This window comes from Pseudophryne corroboree, chromosome 1 (assembly GCF_028390025.1).
Source record: "Pseudophryne corroboree isolate aPseCor3 chromosome 1, aPseCor3.hap2, whole genome shotgun sequence".
Classification (NCBI taxonomy): domain Eukaryota; kingdom Metazoa; phylum Chordata; class Amphibia; order Anura; family Myobatrachidae; genus Pseudophryne; species Pseudophryne corroboree.
The window spans coordinates 731,357,886-731,378,347 of NC_086444.1; the positions used below are offsets into that span (position 1 = coordinate 731,357,886).

At 49.1% G+C, this 20,462-nt stretch overlaps 1 protein-coding gene across 1 annotated transcript in view; it reads right to left on the reverse strand.

Moving 5' to 3' along the window:
• ELAVL1 (ELAV like RNA binding protein 1) overlaps positions 1 to 20,462 on the reverse strand; it is an 88,955-nt gene that overhangs the window by 51,761 nt on the left and 16,732 nt on the right. Inside the window, exon 2 of the mRNA XM_063915957.1 lies at positions 290 to 471. Within this exon, the coding sequence (XP_063772027.1) occupies positions 290 to 461 (172 nt within the window). The 5' untranslated portion in view covers positions 462 to 471. The remainder of the gene's footprint in view (positions 1 to 289; positions 472 to 20,462) is intronic.

A 20,462-nucleotide genomic window follows, 5' to 3' on the forward strand; every position in this document is an offset into this window, starting at 1 on the left:
TGCAATCAAGCACAATTATCACTTTCACATACTGTGGATTTTTGGCGTTCAAGCGGAAATGTTTTTGTTGATAAGTCAGTGCCCCCTGTGAGAGAATAGAACAGACTGACAAATGCCCCAACTTAATACATTGGCCACACAATGAACTATCCACGTTCATTTTCCAAAAAGCCCCAGAAAGAAAACAAAAGTTGTTTGTTTACCCATGTTGCATGTTGTCTGTGCAGACAGTTGTGCACTAGAAATGTGTTTTTATTTCTGTGGCTATAAAAGCAGAGAAAAAATTTACCTGCAACTTTATCCCGAATTAGCTTTGCAGACTCCACCTCCCCAATGCTGCTGAATAGGCTGCGCAGCTCATCCTGCGTCATGTTCTGAGGCAGGTAGTTCACAATTAAGTTAGTTCTACCCATGTCATCCCTGCATACGTCGTCCATGTGATCTTCATAACCGTTCGACATCTTAAGTTACCTGTTGACATTAAAATTACGTTACAATATATTACGGATTTTATTTAAACAGAAGTTTCAAACCCTGTAGTAATACCCTTAAACCCCTAATTCAGAAAAGCATTTACAAAGCATATGCCCCAGTGCCATACCACAAACTGATGTTTTTAATTATTAAAAATGGACATGATTGGTTTGTCTTTGCTTTTCTACACCACACTATGGGCCTAATTCAGATGTGGTTGGAGATGTTAACACTGCGGCTTCCTTGGAAGCCGTAGTGACAGCACTGTATAGTGATGCAGCAGGAGGCATCTATTACAAGCAGACTCCTCCTCCTGTAGTGTTCTGCCCTGCATCCTAGGACGCAGCATTGGATCACTCAGTTACTATCAAGTAGCTTACGGCAGGCAGGCCCACGGAGCGACGCAAGCCATCCGTTGCAGAGGCCAGGAAATCTCTGTACAATGACTGAGGTCCCTGACCTCTTCCCTCCCCCCAAACAGTGGCAACACATCTCCATCTTCACAAACTGAGGGCATCGTTCTGCCCCCAGGTGACAGCAAACGGTCAATCACCAGGAGTCTGCTGCCACCCTGCATCCTAGGTCCTGCACATGTCGGTACTTTGCGGCACAGAGTGCAACTCCAACCACATCTGAATTAGGTTCTATAAACGAATAGGGATATTCCCTATAAAAAGTATTGATAACGAGATAGCAACATAACTTCACCCAGTAACATGAAATCTCAGTGATGTCATTCGGGGTTTCCTTGAGGCCAAGTGTCTTCAACCTGCGGCCCTCCAACTGCTGTGGAACTACACATCCCACAGCATGTCCTGCTTTAGTTTTTATTTGTCTTAACAGCAAAACTGTGCAGGGCATGCTGGGATGTGTAGTTTCACAGCAGCTAGAGGGCTGCAGGTTTAAGACCCATGCTCTAGGTCAGTGGTCTCCAACCTTAATTGGGGTGTGAGCTACTTTCGGAAAATAAAACCTCTGAAGGAGCTACCCTCTCCCCCCAATGCGCGTACGTTACTGCGAAAGTGGGTGTGGCCTCACAACTACAAGTAATGCCCCCCCACGTAGTGCCAGATCTTCAAATAATGCCCCTCAGCAGTGCCAGATCTTCAAATAATGCCTCCCAGCAGTGCCAGATCTTCAAATAATGCCTCACAGCAGTGCCAGATCTTCAAATAATGCCTCCCAGCAGTGCCAGATACACAAATAATACCCCCCCCCCACCACCACAGTTTCCGATACAGTGCCCCACTCAGTGCTAACCCTTGCTGGCTTCTTCTACTGCCGCCGGTGCTGCTCCTCCTGTATGAGGGACGGAAGGGGAGGAGAGCGCAGAGCAGCACGCGCCTCTCCTGTGAAGTCCGGAGAGCAGCTTCGATGAGGGTGACAGAGCCTCAGTCAGCGGCGGGCATTTAAAGTATGGTGCCGGTAAGTGAGCCAATCAAAACTCGCGGTCAGGCAGCCAATCAGGTGCCGCCACTGCCGGTCCACGAGCATTGATTGGCTGACGGCTGGCACCATATTAAAAATTAAGGGAGGAGGAGTGCCAGTGACTGCCCAAGCCTGTCTGTTCTGTGAGCTACCGAAAATACTTTGGCGAGCTACGGGTTGGAGATCACTGCTCTAAGTTTACAGGTAGATGAATTAGATCTCTCTAGCAGGGCAGCACAATTAGATCACTGCTGAAATGGATTTAATGGTAACAGCTATAGTGTAGTACTACTGTAGTTATGACTACCCCATCAAAACTATCAAAGCTGAATATATACGTTTTATGTATTATTTGTATGATTGGTCAATTTAATTGTCCGGTGTTGATGCATTTTGTATGTAAACAGTACAAGAACATAAATGTAAAAAAATAAGAATTTACTTACCGATAATTCTATTTCTCGTAGTCCGTAGTGGATGCTGGGGACTCCGTCAGGACCATGGGGTTTAGCGGCTCCGCAGGAGACAGGGCACAATAATAAAAGCTTTAGGATCAGGTGGTGTGCACTGGCTCCTCCCCCTATGACCCTCCTCCAAGCCTCAGTTAGGATACTGTGCCCGGACGAGCGTGCATAATAAGGAAGGATATTGAATCCCGGGTAAGACTCATACCAGCCACACCAATCACACCGTACAACCTGTGATCTGAACCCAGTTAACAGTATGATAACAACGAAGGAGCCTCTGAAAAGACGGCTCACAACAAGAATAACCCGATCTTTGTAACAATAACTATGTACAAGTATTGCAGACAATCCGCACTTGGGATGGGCGCCCAGCATCCACTACGGACTACGAGAAATAGAATTATCGGTAAGTAAATTCTTATTTTCTCTAACGTCCTAAGTGGATGCTGGGGACTCCGTCAGGACCATGGGGATTATACCAAAGCTCCCAAACGGGCGGGAGAGTGCGGATGACTCTGCAGCACCGAATGAGAGAACTCCAGGTCCTCCTCAGTCAGGGTGTGCCCCTGACCAAGTAGCAGCTCGGCAAAGTTGTAAAGCCGAGACCCCTCGGGCAGCCGCCCAAGATGAGCCCACTTCCTTGTGGAATGGGCTTTTACCGATTTTGGCTGTGGCAAGCCTGCCACAGAATGTGCAAACTGAATTGTACCACAAATCCAGCGAGCAATCGTCTGCTTAGAAGCAGGAACACCCATCTTGTTGGGTGCATACAGGCTAAACAGCGAGTCAGATTTTCTGACTCCAGTCGTCCTGGAAACATATATTTTCAGGGCCCTGACAACGTCAAGTAACTTGGAGTCCTCCAAGTCCCTAGTAGCCGCAGGTACCACAATAGGTTGGTTCATGTGAAAAACAGAAAACACCTTAAGGAGAAATTGAGGACGAGTCCTCAATTCTGCCCTGTCAGAATGAAAAATTAAGTAAGGGCTTTTATATGATAAAGCCGCCCATTCTGACACACGCCTGGCTGAAGCCAGGGCTAATAGAATCTTCACCTTCCATGTGAAATATTTTAATTCCACAGTGGTGAGTGGATCACCAATGTGACTTTAGGAAACTCAAAACAACATTGAGATCCCAAGGTGCCACTGGGGGCACAAAAGGAGGCTGTATATGCAGTACCCCTTTTACAAACGTCTGAACTTCAGGCACTGAAGCCAGTTCTTTCTGGAAGAAATTTGACAGGGTCGAATTTTGAACCTTAATGGACCCTAATTTTAGGCCCATAGACAGTCCTGTTTTCAGGAAATGTAGGAAACGACCCAGTTGGAATTCCTCTGTAGGGACCTTCTTGGCCTCACACCACGCAACATATTTTCGCCAATGCGGTGAAAATGTTTTGCGGTTACATCCTTCCTGGCTTCGACCAGGGTAGGGATGACTTCATCTGGAATGCCCTTTCAGGATCCGGCGTTCAACTGCCATGCCGTCAAACGCAGCCGCGGTAAGTCTTGGAACAGACAAGGCCCCTGCTGGAGCAGGTCCTTTCTTAAAGGTAGAGGCCACGGTTCTTCCGTGAGCATCTCTTGAAGTTCCGGGTACCAAGTCCTTCTTGTCCCATCCGGAACCACGAGTATCGTTCTTACTTATCTCCTCCTTATGATTCTCAGTACTTTTGGTATGAGATGCATAGGAGGGAACACATACCCTGACTGGTACACCCACAGTGTTACCAGAGCGTCCACCGCTATTGCCTGAGGGTCCCTTGACCTGGCGCAATATTTGTCTAGTTTTTTGTTCAGGCGGGACGCTATCATGTCCACCTTTGGTTTTTCCCAACGGTTTACAATCATGTGGAAGACTTCCCGCTGAAGTCCCCACTCTCCCGGGTGGAGGTTATGCCTGCTGAGGAAGTTTGCTTCCCAGTTTTCCACTCCCGGAATTAACACTGCTGAGAGTGTTATCACATGATTTTTCGCCCAGCGAAGAATCCTTGCAGTTTCTGCCATTTCCCTCCTGCTTCATGTGCCGCCCTGTCTGTTTACGTGGGCGACTGCCGTGATGTTGTCCCACTGGATCAATACCGGCTGACCTTGAAGCAGAGGTCTTGCTAAGCTTAGAGCCTTGTAAATTGCCCTTAGCTCCAGTATATTTATGTGTAGAGAAGTCTCCAGACTTGATCACACTCCCTGGAAATTTTTTCCTTGTGTGACTGCTCCCCAGCCACTCAGGCTGGCATCCGTGGTCACCAGGACCCAGTCCTGAATGTCGAATCTGCGGCCCTTTCATAGATGAGCACTCTGCAGCCACCGCAGAAGAAAACACCCTTGTCCTTGGAGACAGGGTTGTCCGCTGATGCATCTGAAGATGCGATCCGGACCATTTTCCCAGCAGATTCCACTGAAAGGTTCTTGCGTGAAATCTACCGAATGGGATCGCTTTGTAAGAAACCACCATTTTTCACAGGACCCTTGTGCAATGATGCACTGATACTTTTCCTGGTTTTAGGAGGTTCCTGACTAGCTCGGATAACTCCCTGGTCTTCTTCTCCGGGAGAAAACATCCTTTTCTGGACTGTGTCCAGAATCATTCCTAGGAACATTAGACGTGTCGTCGGAAAAAGCTGCGATTTTGGAATATTTAGAATCCACTCGTGCTGTCGTAGAACTACTTGAGATAGTGCTACTCCGACCGCCAACTGTTCTCTGGACCTTGCCCTTATCAGGAAAGCGTCCATATTTCTTTTAGGAAGAATCATCATTTCGGCCATTACCATGGTAAAGACCCGGGGTGCCGTGGGCAATCCAAACGGCAGCGTCTGAACTGATAGTGACAGTTCTGTACCACGAACCTGAGATACCCTTGGTGAGAAGGGCAAAATTTGGACATGTAGGTAAGCGTCCCTGATATCCAGTGACACCATATCGTCCTGGTTCGCTATCACTGCTCTGAGTGACTCCATCTTGATTTGAACCCTTGTATGTAATTGTTCAAATCTTTTAGATCTCACCGAGCCGTTTGGCTTCAGTACCACAATATAGTGTGGAATAATACCCCTTCCCTTGTTGTAGGAGGGGTACTTTGATTATCACCTGCTGGGAATACAGCCTGTGAATTTTTTCCCAATACTGCCTCCCTGTCGGAGGGAGACGTTGGTAAAGCAGACTTCAGGAACTTGTGAGGGGAAGACGTCTCGAATTTCCAATGTACACCTGGGATACTACGTGTAGGATCCAGGAGTCCACTTGCGAGTGAGCCCACTGCGTGCTGAAACTCTTGAGATGACCCCCCACCGCACCTGAGTCCGCTTGTATGGCCCCAGCGTCATGCTGCGGACTTGGCAGAAGCTGTGGAGGACTTCTGTTCCTGGGAATGGGCTGCCTGTTGCAGTCTTCTTCCCTTTCCTCTAACCCTGGGCAGATATGACTGGCCTTTTGCCCGCCTGCCTTTATGGGTACGAAAGGACTGAGACTGAAAAGACTGTGTCCTTTTCTGCTGAGATGTGACTTGGGGTAACAAAAGTGGATTTTCCAGCTGTTGCCATGGCCACCAGGTCCGATGGACCGCCCCTTTATACGGCAATATTTCCATGTGCCGTCTGGAATCTGCATCACCTGACCACTGTCGTGTCTATAAACATCGTCTGGCAGATATGGACATCACATCTACTCTTGATGCCAGAATGCAAATATCCCTCTGCGCATCTCGCATATATAGAAATGCATCCTTAAAATGCTCTATAGTCAATAAAATATTGTTCCTGTCAAGGGTATCAATATTTTCAGTCAGGAAATCCGACCAAGCCCCCCCAGCGCTGCACATCCAGGCTGAGGCGATTGCTGGTCGTAGTATAACACCAGTATGCGTGTATATACTTTTTAGGATATTTTTCAGCTTCCTATCAGCTGGCTCTTTGAGGGCGGCCGTATCTGGAGACGGTAACGCCACTTGTTTTTATAAGCGTGTGAGCGCCTTATCCACCCTAAGGTGTGTTTCCCAACTCGCCCTCACTTCTGGCGGGAAAAGGTATACCTCCAATAATTTTCTATCGGAGGAAACCCACGTATCATCACACACTTTAATTTATCTGATTCAGGAAAAACTACAAGTAGATTATTCCCACCCTACATAATACCCTTATTTGTGGTACTTGTAGTATCAGAAATATGTAACACCTCCTTCATTGCCCTTAACATGTAACGTGTGGCCCTAAAGGAAAATACGTTTGTTTCTTCACCGTCGACACTGAAGTCAGTGTCCGTGTCTGTGTCGACCAACTGAGGTAAATGGGCGTTTTTACAAGCCCCTGACGGTGTCTGAGACGCCTGGACAGGTACTAATTTGTTTGCCGGCCGTCTCATGTCGTCAACCGACCTTGCATCGTGTTGACATTATCACGTAATTCCTAAATAAGCCATCCATTCCGGTGTCGACTCCCTAGAGAGTGACATCACCAATACAGGCAATTTGCTCCGCCTCCTCACCAACATCGTCCTCCTACATGTCGACACACACGTACCGACACACAGCACACACACAGGGAATGCTCTGATAGAGGACAGGACCCCACTAGCCCTTTGGGGAGACAGAGGGAGAGTTTGCCAGCACACACCAAAAACGCTATAATTATACAGGGACAACCCCTTATACAAGTGTTTTCCCTTATAGCATTTTCACATATGCAATCATATCGCCAAATAAGTGCCCCCCCTCTCTGTTTTAACCCTGTTTCTGTAGTGCAGTGCAGGGGAGAGCCTGGGAGCCTTCCTCACAGCAGAGCTGAGCAGGAAAATGGCGCCGTGTGCTGAGGAGAATAGGCCCCGCCCCCTAAAACGGCGGGCTCTTCTCCCGGAGTTTGTGAGATCTGGCAGGGGTTAAATACATCCATATAGCCTCAAGGGCTATATGTGATGTATTTTAGCCATAAAAAAGGTATAATACATTGCTGCCCAGGGCGCCCCCCCCAGCGCCCTGCACCCTCAGTGACCGCTGGTATGAAGTGTGCTGACAACAATGGCGCACAGCTGCAGTGCTGTGCGCTACCTTATGAAGACTGAAAGTCTTCTGCCGCCTGTTTCCGGACCTCTGGACCTCTTCAACTTCGGCATCTGCAAGGGGGGTCGGCGGCACGGCTCCGGGACGAACCCCAGGGTGAGACCTGTGTTCCGACTCCCTCTGGAGCTAATGGTGTCCAGTAGCCTAAGAAGCAAATCCATCCTGCACGCAGGTGAGTTTACTTCTCTCCCCTAAGTCCCTCGTAGCAGTGAGCCTGTTGCCAGCAGGACTCACTGAAAATAAAAAACCTAACTTAAACTTTTATTCTAAGCAGCTCAGGAGAGCCACCTAGATTGCACCCTTCTCGGCCGGGCACAAAGATCTAACTGAGGCTTGGAGGAGGGTCATAGGGGGAGGAGCCAGTGCACACCACCTGATCCTAAAGCTTTTATTATTGTGCCCTGTCTCCTGCGGAGCCGCTAAACCCCATGGTCCTGACGGAGTCCCCAGCATCCACTTAGGACGTTAGAGAAATAGAAATGTGTGTGTCATCTTGTTCTCCGATCTAATGAATAAAAAGATATTTGAAAAAAAGATATGTCGCTCACAGACATATCACGTTGGCCCTGCAGCACAGCCGACGACCACTATATCTACAGATATATTGTCGCATAGCTGTGTGTGTACTGGCGACCAGCCGGCCGCCCGTACACATGCTGCGGCAGCCGGCGGTGATTGACAGCTGAACTGGGCGGGCGTGTGTACACACTCGCCCAGTTCATGACGTCAGTCCCCGACGGATCGGGCAGTGTGTATGCACAGCACACTGCCCGATCCGTCCATAGACATATCTACAGATCAGTTGATCTGCAGATATATCTATCAGTGTGTACCCACCTTAAGGATACAGCCACACATAGCGGCCAAGCGAGTCCCGTTTAGCGGGACCAGCTTGGCCGCAAGGAGACTGCACATGGGCGCCTAAGCAGGCGCCCACACATGTGCGGCAGTCCCGCCGCCGGATTCCGACCGGTCGGGCCTGATGACAGGACGGCGGGATTTCAGTGTGAACACATACATTGAAATGTATGTGTTCCCACAGTGCGGCTGTGCCACACTATTACATTGAAATCCTGTGTGTCACTGGCCGGATCCTATTCTGCGGGATGCCGCAGAACAGGATCCGTGTGCACACAAACAAACAAAACCTCCCGGCCCAGCGGGACCTGCTTGCACGCTAAGTGTGGCCGTAGCCTAAGACAGTGTTTCCTAAACTTAGTTCCCAAAGCAGTCTAAAGCTGGGTACATACTCAAGCGATGTATACCCAGCTGTTATGTTTGGCAGACATATCGGAACCCGGGAACACATTGAGCGATGTTAATAAAGCATGTAATGATCATGTGCCGTCCTTCATTAGGATACTACAGGAAGCTAGCGATACAGTCAGATTTGATGCAACATCACTAGCAGGAGCGGGCATCCGCATATGCACCGTTGTAAGTAATATGTCAGTCTGATCTACCGCCCCGGAGACCTATCGCTCAGTGTGCACCCAGCTTAATTAAGGCTGGGTACACACCTCAAGAGTAATCTGTCTGGTGGGAACAAAAAACTGAAAATCCATGGGAGCAAATGACACCATTTGCTCCCAAATAATAAGATTTTACTTACCGGTAAATCTATTTCTCGTAGTCCGTAGTGGATGCTGGGGACTCCGTAAGGACCATGGGGAATAGACGGGCTCCGCAGGAGACATGGGCACTTTAAGAAATAATTTGGAATCTGGTGTGCTCTGGCTCCTCCCTCTATGTCCCTCCTCCAGACCTCAGTTAAAGAAACTGTGCCCAGAAGAGCTGACAGTACAAGGAAAGGATTTTGGGAATCCAGGGTAAGACTCATACCAGCCACACCAATCACACCATATAACTTGTGATAACTTTACCCAGTTAACAGTATGAACAATAACAGAGCATCAGATAAACCCTGATGCAACTTTAACATAACCCTTATTTCTCCGACGTCCTAGTGGATGCTGGGAACTCCAAAACCACCATGGGGAATAGCGGCTCCGCAGGAGACTGGGCACAACTAAAGAAAGCTTTTAGGTCACCTGGTGTGCACTGGCTCCTCCCACTATGACCCTCCTCCAAGCCTCAGTTAGATTTTGTGCCCGGCCGAGGTTGGATGCACACTAGGGGCTCTCCTGAGCTTCTAAAAAGAAAGTATATAATTAGGTTTTTTATTTTACAGTGAGACCTGCTGGCAACAGGCTCACTGCAGCGAGGGACTAAGGGGAGAAGAAGCGAATCTACCTGCTTGCAGCTAGCTTGGGCTTCTTAGGCTACTGGACACCATTAGCTCCAGAGGGATCGACCGCATGGAACTGGCCTTGGTGTTCGGTCCCGGAGCCGCGCCGCCGTCCCCCTTACAGAGCCAGAAGCAAGAGGAGGTCTGGAAAATCGGCGGCAGAAGACATCAGTCTTCACCAAGGTAGCGCACAGCACTGCAGCTGTGCGCCATTGCTCCTCATACACACTTCGGTCACTGAGGGTGCAGGGCGCTAGGGGGGGGCGCCCTGAGCAGCAATAAAAACACCTTGGCTGGCAAAAATACCACAATATATAGCCCCAGAGGCTATATATGTGATAATTACCCCTGCCAGAATCCATAAAAAAGCGGGAGAAAAGTCCGCGAAAAAAGGGCGGAGCTATCTCCTTCAGCACACTGGCGCCATTTCTCCTTCACAGATCCGCTGGAAGGAAGCTCCCTGGCTCTCCCCTGCAGTCTACACTACAGAAAAGGGTAAAAAAAGAGAGGGGGGGCACTAAATTTAGGCGCAGTATATATAACAGCAGCTATAGGGGACATAACTCAGTTAGTCCCTGCATTATATAGCGCTCTGGTGTGTGCTGGCATACTCTCACTGTCTCCCCAAAGGGCTTTTGTGGGTCCTGTCCTCTGTTAGAGCATTCCCTGTGTGTGTGCGGTGTGTCGGTACGGCTGTGTCGACATGTTTGATGAGGATAATGATGTGGAGGCGGAGCAGATGCCTATAGAAGGGATGTCACCCCCTGTGGGGCAGACACCTGAGTGGATGGACTTATGGAAGGAATTGCGTGCACGTGTCGACTCCTTACACAAAATATTTGACGACATGCCAAATGCGGGACAGCCGGCTTCTCAGCTCGTGCCTGTCCAGGCGTCTAAAAGGCCATCGGGGGCTCTAAAACGCCCGCTACCTCAGATGGCAGACGCGGATGTCGACACGGATACTGACACCAGTGTCGACGACGATGAGTCTAGTCTAATGTCCATTAAGGCCATTCGTTGCATGATTGAAGCAATGAAAGAGGTGTTACAAATTTCTGATATAAACCCAGGTACCACTAAAAAGGGTATTATGTTTGGGGAGAGAAAACTACCCGTAGTTTTTCCCCCATCAGAAGAATTAAATGAAGTGTGTGAAGAAGCGTGGGCTTTCCCTGATAAAAGATTGGTAATCTCTAAGAAGTTACTAATGGCGTTCCCTTTCCCGCCAGAGGATAGGTCACGTTTGGGAGACACCCCCTAGGGTGGATAAAGCGCTCACACGTTTGTCTAAAAAGGTGGCACTACCGTCTCCGGATACGGCCGCCCTCAAGGAACCTGCTGATAGAAAGCAGGAGGCGATCCTGAAGTCTGTATATACACACTCAGGCATTATACTTAGACCAGCTATTGCGTCAGCATGGATGTGCAGTGCTGCCGCTGCGTGGTCAGATTCCCTGTCAGAAAATATTGACACCCTAGACAGGGACACTATTCTGCTAACCATAGAGCATATAAAAGACTCAGTCTTATACATGAGAGATGCACAGAGGGAGATCTGCCGGCTGGCATCTAAAATAAGTGCATTGTCCATTTCTGCTAGGAGAGGCTTATGGACTCGCCAGTGGACAGGGGATGCAGATTCAAAAAGGCACATGGAAGTTTTGCCTTATAAAGGTGAGGAGTTATTTGGGGATGGTCTCTCGGACCTAGTTTCCACAGCAACTGCTGGGAAGTCAGCATTTTTACCCCAGGTTCCCTCACAGCCTAAAAAGGCACCGTTTTATCAGGTACAATCCTTTCGGACTCAGAAAAAATAAGAATTTACTTACCGATAATTCTATTTCTCATAGTCCGTAGTGGATGCTGGGACTCCGTCAGGACCATGGGGGAATAGCGGGCTCTGCAGGAGACAGGGCACATCTAAATAAAGCTTTTAGGATCACATGGTGCGTACTGGCTCCTCCCCCTATGACCCTCCTCCAAGCCTCAGTTAGGTACTGTGCCCGGACGAGCGTACACAATAAGGAAGGATCTTGAATCCCGGGTAAGACTCATACCAGCCACACCAATCACACCGTACAACTTGTGATCTGAACCCAGTTAACAGTATGATAACAAAAAACGAAGTAGCCTCTGAAAAGATGGCTCACAACAATAGTAATAACCCGATCTTTGTAACAATAACTATGTACAAGTATTGCAGACAATCCGCACTTGGGATGGGCGCCCAGCATCCACTACGGACTATGAGAAATAGAATTATCGGTAAGTAAATTCTTATTTTCTCTAACGTCCTAGTGGATGCTGGGACTCCGTCAGGACCATGGGGATTATACCAAAGCTCCCAAACGGGCGGGAGAGTGCGGATGACTCTGCAGCACCGAATGAGAGAACTCCAGGTCCTCCTTAGCCAGAGTATCAAATTTGTAAAATTTTACAAACGTGTTCTCCCCCGACCACGTAGCTGCTCGGCAAAGTTGTAATGCCGAGACCCCTCGGGCAGCCGCCCAAGATGAGCCCACTTTCCCTGTGGAGTGGGCCTTTACAGACTTAGGCTGTGGCAGGCCTGCCACAGAATGTGCAAGTTGGATTGTGCTACAGATCCAACGTGCAATCGTCTGTTTAGACGCAGGAGCACCCATCTTGTTGGGTGCATACAATATAAACAACGAGTCAGATTTTCTGACTCCAGCTGTCCTTGAAATATATATTTTTAATGCTCTGACAACGTCCAGTAACTTGGAGTCCTCCAAGTCGCTAGTAGCCGCAGGCACCACAATAGGCTGGTTCAAGTGAAAAGCCGAAACCACCTTAGGGAGAAAATGAGGACGTGTCCGCAGTTCTGCCCTGTCCGAATGGAAAATCAGATATGGGCTTTTGTATGATAAAGCCGCCAACTCTGAAACTCTCCTGGCTGAAGCCAGGGCCAATAGCATGGTTACCTTCCATGTAAGGTATTTTAAATCTACCGATTTTAGAGGCTCAAACCAATGAGATTTGAGAAAATTCAAAACTACATTCAAATCCCACGGTGCCACTGGAGGCACTATTGGGGGTTGTATATGTAGTACAGCTTTGACAAAAGTTTGTACTTCAGGCACTGATGCCAATTCCTTCTGGAAGAAGATTGATAAGGCCGAAATTTGAACTTTAATGGACCCCAATTTTAGGCCCATAGACAATCCTGCTTGCAGGAAATGTAAGAATCGACCCAATTGAAATTCTTCCGTTGGAGCCTTCTTGGCCTCACACCACGCAACATATTTCCGCCAAATGCGGTGATAATGTTGTACAGTCACTTCCTTTCTAGCCTTAATCAAGGTAGGAATAACTTCCTCTGGAATGCCCTTTTCTTTTAGAATCCGGCGTTCAACCGCCATGCCGTCAAACGCAGACGCGGTAAGTCTTGGAACATACAAGGTCCCTGCTGAAGCAGATCCCTTCTTAGAGGTAGAGGCCACGGATCCTCCGTGAGCATCTCTTGAAGTTCCGGATACCAAGTTCTTCTTGGCCAGTCCGGAGCCACCAGTATTGTTCTTACTCCTCTTTTCCGTATAATTCTCAGTACCTTTGGTATGAGAGGCAGAGGAGGGAACACATACACTGACTGGTACACCCACGGTGTTACCAGAGCGTCCACAGCTATTGCCTGAGGGTCTCTTGACCTGGCGCAATATCTGTCCAATTTTTTGTTGAGGCGAGACGCCATCATGTCCACCTTTGGTTTTTCCCAACGGTTCACAATCATGTGGAAGACTTCTGGATGAAGTCCCCACTCTCCCGGGTGAAGGTCGTGTCTGCTGAGGAAGTCTGCTTCCCAGTTGTCCACTCCCGGGATGAACACTGCTGACAGTGCTATGACATGATTCTCCGCCCAGCGCAGAATCCTTGCAGCTTCTGTCATTGCTCTTCTGCTTCTCGTGCCGCCTTGTCGGTTTACGTGGGCGACTGCCGTGATATTGTCCGACTGGATCAACACCGGCTGACCCTGAAGCAGCGATTTTGCCAGGCTTCGAGCATTGTAGATCGCTCTTAGCTCCAGTATATTTATGTGAAGGGACGTCTCCAGGTTTGACCACACGCCCTGGAAGTTTCTTCCCTGTGTGACTGCTCCCCAGCCTCGTAGGCTGGCATCCGTAGTCACCAGGACCCAGTCCTGTATGCCGAATCTGCGGCCCTCTAACAGATGGGCACTCTGCAACCACCACAGGAGAGACAACCTTGTTCTTGGTGACAGTGTTATCCGCTGATGCATGTGCAGATGCGATCCGGACCATTTGTCCAGCAGATTCCACTGAAATGTCCGTGCATGGAATCTGCCGAATGGAATCGCTTCGTAAGAAGCCACCATCTTTCCCAGGACTCTTGTGCATTGATGTACTGACACAGTTCCTGGTTTTAGGAGGTTCCTGACAAGTTCGGATAACTCCCTTGCTTTCTCCTCCGGGGGAAACACCTTTTTCTGAACCGTGTCCAGAATCATTCCGAGGAACAGCAGACGAGTTGTCGGGGTCAATTGAGATTTTGGAAGATTCAGAATCCACCCGTGTTGCTGAAGCACTACCTGGGTTAGTGCTACACCGACTTCCAGCTGTTCTCTGGACTTTGCCCTTATCAGGAGATCGTCCAAGTAAGGGATAATTAATACGCCTTTTCTTCGTAGAAGAACCATCATTTCGGTCATTACCTTGGTAAAGACCCGAGGGGCCGTGGACAAACCAAACGGCAGCGTTTGAAACTGATAATGACAGTCTTGTATCACGAACCTGAGATACCCTTGGTGTGAGGGGTAAATTGGGACATGCAGATAAGCATCTTTTATGTCCAGGGACACCATGAAGTCCCCTTCTTCCAGATTCGCTATCACTGCTCTGAGTGACTCCATCTTGAACTTGAATTTCTGTATGTACAGGTTCAAGGATTTCAGGTTTAGAATAGGTCTTACCGAACCGTCCGGCTTCGGTACCACAAATAGTGTGGAATAATACCCCTTTCCCTGTTGTAGGAGGGGTACCTTGACTATCACCTGCTGAGAATACAGCTTGTGAATGGCTTCCAAAACCGACGTCCTTTCTGAGGGAGACGTTGGTAAAGCAGACTTTAGGAACCGGCGAGGGGGAGACCTTTCGAACTCCAACATGTAACCCTGAGATATTATCTGCAGGATCCACGGGTCCACTTGTGAGCGAGCCCACTGATTGCTGAAAATCTTGAGTCGACCCCCCACCGCTCCTGAGTCCGCTTGTAAAGCCCCAGCGTCATGCTGATGGCTTTGTAGAACCCGGGGCGGGCTTCTGGTCCTGGGCAGGGGCTGCTTGCTGCCCTCTCTTACCCTTTCCTCTGCCTCGCGGCAGATAAGACTGTCCCTTTTGGTCGCTTGTTTTTATAGGAGCGAAAGGACTGCGGCTGAAAAGACGGTGTCTTTTTCTGTTGGGAGGGGGTCTGAGGTAAAAAAGTGGATTTGCCGGCAGTTGCCGTGGCCACCAGGTCCGAAAGACCGACCCCAAATAATTCCTCTCCTTTATATGGCAATACTTCCATATGCCTTTTGGAATCCGCATCACCTGACCACTGTCGCGTCCATAAACTTCTTCTGGCAGATATGGACATCGCGCTTACTCTTGATGCTAGAGTACAAATATCCCTCTGAGCATCTCGCATATAAAGAAAAGCATCCTTTAATTGCTCTAGAGTCAATAAAATACTGTCCCTATCCAGGGTATCAATATTTTCAGTCAGAGAATCCAACCACACTACCCCAGCACTGCACATCCAGGCTGAGGCTACTGCCGGTCGCAGTATAACACCAGTATGTGTGTATATACTCTTCAGTGTAGTTTCCAGCCTCCTATCTGCTGGATCCTTGAGGGCGGCCGTATCAGGAGACGGCAACGCCACTTGCTTTGATAAACGTGTGAGCGCCTTATCCACCCTAGGGGGTGTTTCCCAGCGCGCCCTAACCTCTGGTGGGAAAGGGTATAATGCCAATAACTTCTTGGAAATTAGCAATTTTCTATCTGGGTTAACCCACGCTTCGTCACACACGTCATTCAATTCCTCTGATTCTGGAAAAGCTACAGGTAGTTTTTTCACCCCCCACATAATACCCCTTTTTGAGGTACCAGCAGTATCAGAGATCTGCAAAGCCTCCTTCATTGCCGTGATCATATAACGTGTGGCCCTATTGGAAAATACGTTTGTTTCTTCACCGTCGACACTAGATTCATCTGTGTCGGTACCCGTGTCGACTGACTGAGGTAAGGGACGTTTTACAGCCCCTGACGGTGTCTGAGACGCCTGAGCCGGTACTAACTGGTTTTCCGGCCGTCTCATTTCGTCAACTGACTTTTGTAATGTGCTAACATTATCACGTAATTCCATAACTAAAGCCATCCATTCCGGTGTCGACTCCCTAGGGGGTGACATCACCATTACCGGCAATTGCTCTGCCTCCACACCAACATCGTCCTCATACATGTCGACACACACGTACCGACACACAGCAGCCACACAGGGAATGCTCTAATCGAAGACAGGACCCTCTTAGCCCTTTGGGGAGACAGAGGGAGAGTTTGCCAGCACACACCAAAAACGCTATAAATGTATATAAACAACCCTAGAAGGTGTTGTTTTTGATATAAGCGCTTTTAATATATCAATATCGCCAAATTATGCCCCCCTTCTCTTTGTTACCCTGTTTCTGTAGTGCAGTGCAGGGGAGAGTCCTGGGAGCCTTCCTCACCAGCGGAGCTGAGCAGGAAAATGGCGCTGAGGAGAATAAGCTCCGCCCCTTTTTCGGCGGGCTTTTCTCCCGGGTTTTAAGAAAACTGGCCTGGGTTAAATACATACATATAGCCTTAATGGCTATATGTGATGTATTTATTTTGCCACTAAAGGTATTTGATATTGCTGCCCAGGGCGCCCCCAGCAGCGCCCTGCACCCTCCGTGACTGAATCAGTGAGACGTGTAGCAACAATGGCGCACAGCTGCAGTGCTGTGCGCTACCTTCATGAAGACTGAGGAGTCTTCTGCCGCCTGCTTTCCGGACCTCCGTCTTCAGCGTCTGTAAGGGGGATCGGCGGCGCGGCTCCGGGACGAACCCCAGGAGGACCTGTGTTCCGACTCCCTCTGGAGCTAAGTGTCCAGTAGCCTAAGACTCCAATCCATCCTGCATGCAGGTGAGTTGGAAATCTCTCCCCTAAGTCCCTCGATGCAGTGATCCTGTTGCCAGCAGGATTCACTGAGATTTAAACCTAAAAAAACTTTTTCTAAGCAGCTCTTTAGGAGAGCCACCTAGATTGCACCCTTCTCGGACGGGCACAAAAACCTAACTAAGGCTTGGAGGAGGGTCATAGGGGGAGGAGCCAGTACGCACCATGTGATCCTAAAAGCTTTATTTAGATGTGCCCTGTCTCCTGCGGAGCCCGCTATTCCCCCATGGTCCTGACGGAGTCCCAGCATCCACTAGGACGTTAGAGAAACAGGCGTGGAAAAGGCGGGTCCTTTCTGTCCAGAGGCAGAGGTAGGGAAAAAAGGCTGCAACAAACAGCAGGTTCCCAGGAGCAAAAGTCCTCCCCCGCTTCTTCCAAGTCCGCCGCATGACGGTGGGGCTCCACAGGCGGAGCCAGGTACGGTGGGGGGCCGCCTCAAAAATTTCAGCGATCAGTGGGCTCGCTCACAGGTGGATCCCTGGATCCTGCAAATAGTATCTCAAGGGTACAAACTGGAATTCGAGGCGTCTCCACCCCACCGGTTCCTAAAATCTGCCTTGCCGATTACTCCTTCAGACAGGGAGGCTGTGCTAGCGGCAATTCACAAGCTGTATTCCCAGCAGGTGATAATCAAGGTGCCCCTACTTCAACAAGGACGGGGTAACTATTCCACACTGTTTGTGGTACCGAAACCGGACGGTTCGGTGAGACCCATTTTAAATTTAAAATCCTTGAACACATACATAAAAAAATTCAAGTTCAAGATGGAATCGCTCAGGGCGGTTATTGCAAGCCTGGACGAGGGGGATTACATGGTATCCCTGGACATCAAGGATGCTTACCTGCATGTCCCCATTTACTATCCTCACCAGGAGTACCTCAGATTTGTGGTACAGGATTGCCATTACCAATTTCAGACGCTGCCGTTTGGACTCTCCACGGCAACGAGGGTGTTTACCAAGGTAATGGCGGAAATGATGATACTCCTTCGAAGAAAGGGAGTTTTAATTATCCCGTACTTGGACGATCTCCTAATAAAGGCGAGGTCCAAGGAGCAGTTGTTGGTGGGAGTAGCACTATCTCAGGAGGTGCTACACCAGCACGGTTGGATTCTGAATATTCCAAAATCACAGCTGGTTCCGACGACACGTCTACAGTTCCTGGGTATGATTCTGGATACAGTCCAGAAAAAAGTGTTTCTCCCGGAGCTGCAGAGTGCTCATCTTCTAGAGGACTGGGTTCTGGTGACCACGGATGCCAGCCTTCGAGGCTGGGGGGCAGTCACACAGGGAAGAAACTTCCAAGGACTATGGTCGAGTCAGGAGACTTCCCTACACATAAATATTCTGGAACTAAGGGCCATTTACAATGCCCTAAATCAGGCAAAATCCCTGCTTCTACACCAGCCGGTACTGATCCAGTCAGACAACATCACGGCAGTCGCCCATGTAAATCGACAGGGCGGCACAAGAAGCAGGATGGCAATGGCAGAAGCCACAAGGATTCTCCGATGGGCGGAAAATCACGTACTAGCACTGTCAGCAGTGTTCATTCCGGGAGTGGACAACTGGGAAGCAGACTCTCTCAGCAGGCACGACCTCCACCCGGGAGAGTTGGGACTTCATCCAGAAGTCTTCACACTGATTGTAAATCGATGGGAACGGCCACAGGTGGACATGATGGCGTCCCGCCTAAACAAAAAACTAGAGAGATATTGCGCCAGGTCAAGGGACCCTCAGGCGATAGCTGTGGACGCTCTAGTGACACCGTGGGTGTACCAGTCAGTTTATGTGTTCCCTCCTCTGCCTCTCATACCAAGGGTACTGAGAATAATAAGAAAACGAGGAGTAAGAACAATACTCGTGGTTCCGGATTGGCCAAGACGAGCGTGGTACCCGGAACTTCAAGAGATGATCTCAGAGGACCCATGGCCTCTGCCGCTCAGACAGGACCTGCTGCAGCAGGGGCCCTGTCTGTTCCAAGATTTACCGCGGCTGCGTTTAACGGCATGGCGGTTGAACGCCGGATCCTGAAGGAAAAGGGCATTCCGGAGGAAGTCATTCCTACGCTGATTAAAGCCAGGAAAGATGTAACTGCAAAGCATTATCACCGCATATGGCGGAAATATGTTGCTTGGTGTGAGGCCAAAAAGGCCCCAACAGAGGAATTTCAACTAGGTCGATTTCTGCATTTCCTACAACCAGGAGTGACTATGGGCCTGAAATTAGGCTCCATTAAGGTACAGATCTCGGCTCTGTCGATTTTCTTCCAGAAAGAACTAGCTTCACTACCTGAAGTTCAGACGTTTGTGAAAGGAGTGCTGCATATTCAGCCCCCGTTTGTGCCTCCAGTGGCACCTTGGGATCTCAACGTGGTGTTGAGTTTCTTAAAATCACATTGGTTTGAGCCACTTAAAACCGTGGATCTAAAATATCTCACGTGGAAAGTGGTCATGTTATTGGCCTTGGCTTCAGCCAGGAGTGTCAGAATTGGCAGCTTTGTCATGTAAAAGCCCTTATCTGATTTTCCATATGGATAGGGCGGAATTGAGGACTCGTCCCCAGTTTCTCCCTAAGGTGGTATCAGCTTTTCACTTGAACCAACCTATTGTGGTGCCTGCGGCTACTAGGGACTTGGAGGATTCCAAGTTACTGGACGTAGTCAGGGCCTTGAAAATTTATGTTTCCAGGACGGCTAGAGTCAGGAAAACTGACTCGCTATTTATCCTGTATGCACCCAACAAGCTGGGTGCTCCTGCTTCTAAGCAGACTATTGCTCGCTGGATTTGTAGCACAATTCAGCTGGCGCATTCTGCGGCTGGACTGCCGCATCCTAAATCAGTAAAAGCCCATTCCACAAGGAAGGTGGGCTCATCTTGGGCGGCTGCCCGAGGGGTCTCGGCTTTACAACTTTGCCGAGCTGCTACTTGGTCAGGGGCAAACACGTTTGCAAAATTCTACAAATTTGATACCCTGGCTGAGGAGGACCTGGAGTTCTCTCATTCGGTGCTGCAGAGTCATCCGCACTCTCCCGCCCGTTTGGGAGCTTTGGTATAATCCCCATGGTCCTTTCGGAGTTCCCAGCATCCACTAGGACGTCAGAGAAAATAAGATTTTACTCACCGGTAAATCTATTTCTCGTAGTCCGTAGTGGATGCTGGGCGCCCATCCCAAGTGCGGATTGTCTGCAATACTTGTACATAGTTATTGTTAACTAAAGGGTTATTGTTGAGCCATCTGTTGAGAGGCTCAGTTGTTTTCATACTGTTAAACTGGGTATAGTATCACGAGTTATACGGTGTGATTGGTGTGGCTGGTAAGAGTCTTACCCGGGATTCAAAATCCTTCCTTATTATGTCAGCTCGTCCGGGCACAGTGTCCTAACTGAGGCTTGGAGGAGGGTCATAGTGGGAGGAGCCAGTGCACACCAGGTGACCTAAAAGCTCTCTTTAGTTGTGCCCAGTCTCCTGCGGAGCCGCTATTCCCCATGGTCCTTTCGGAGTTCCCAGCATCCACTACGGACTACGAGAAATAGATTTACCGGTGAGTAAAATCTTATTTTAAGCAATAACTATA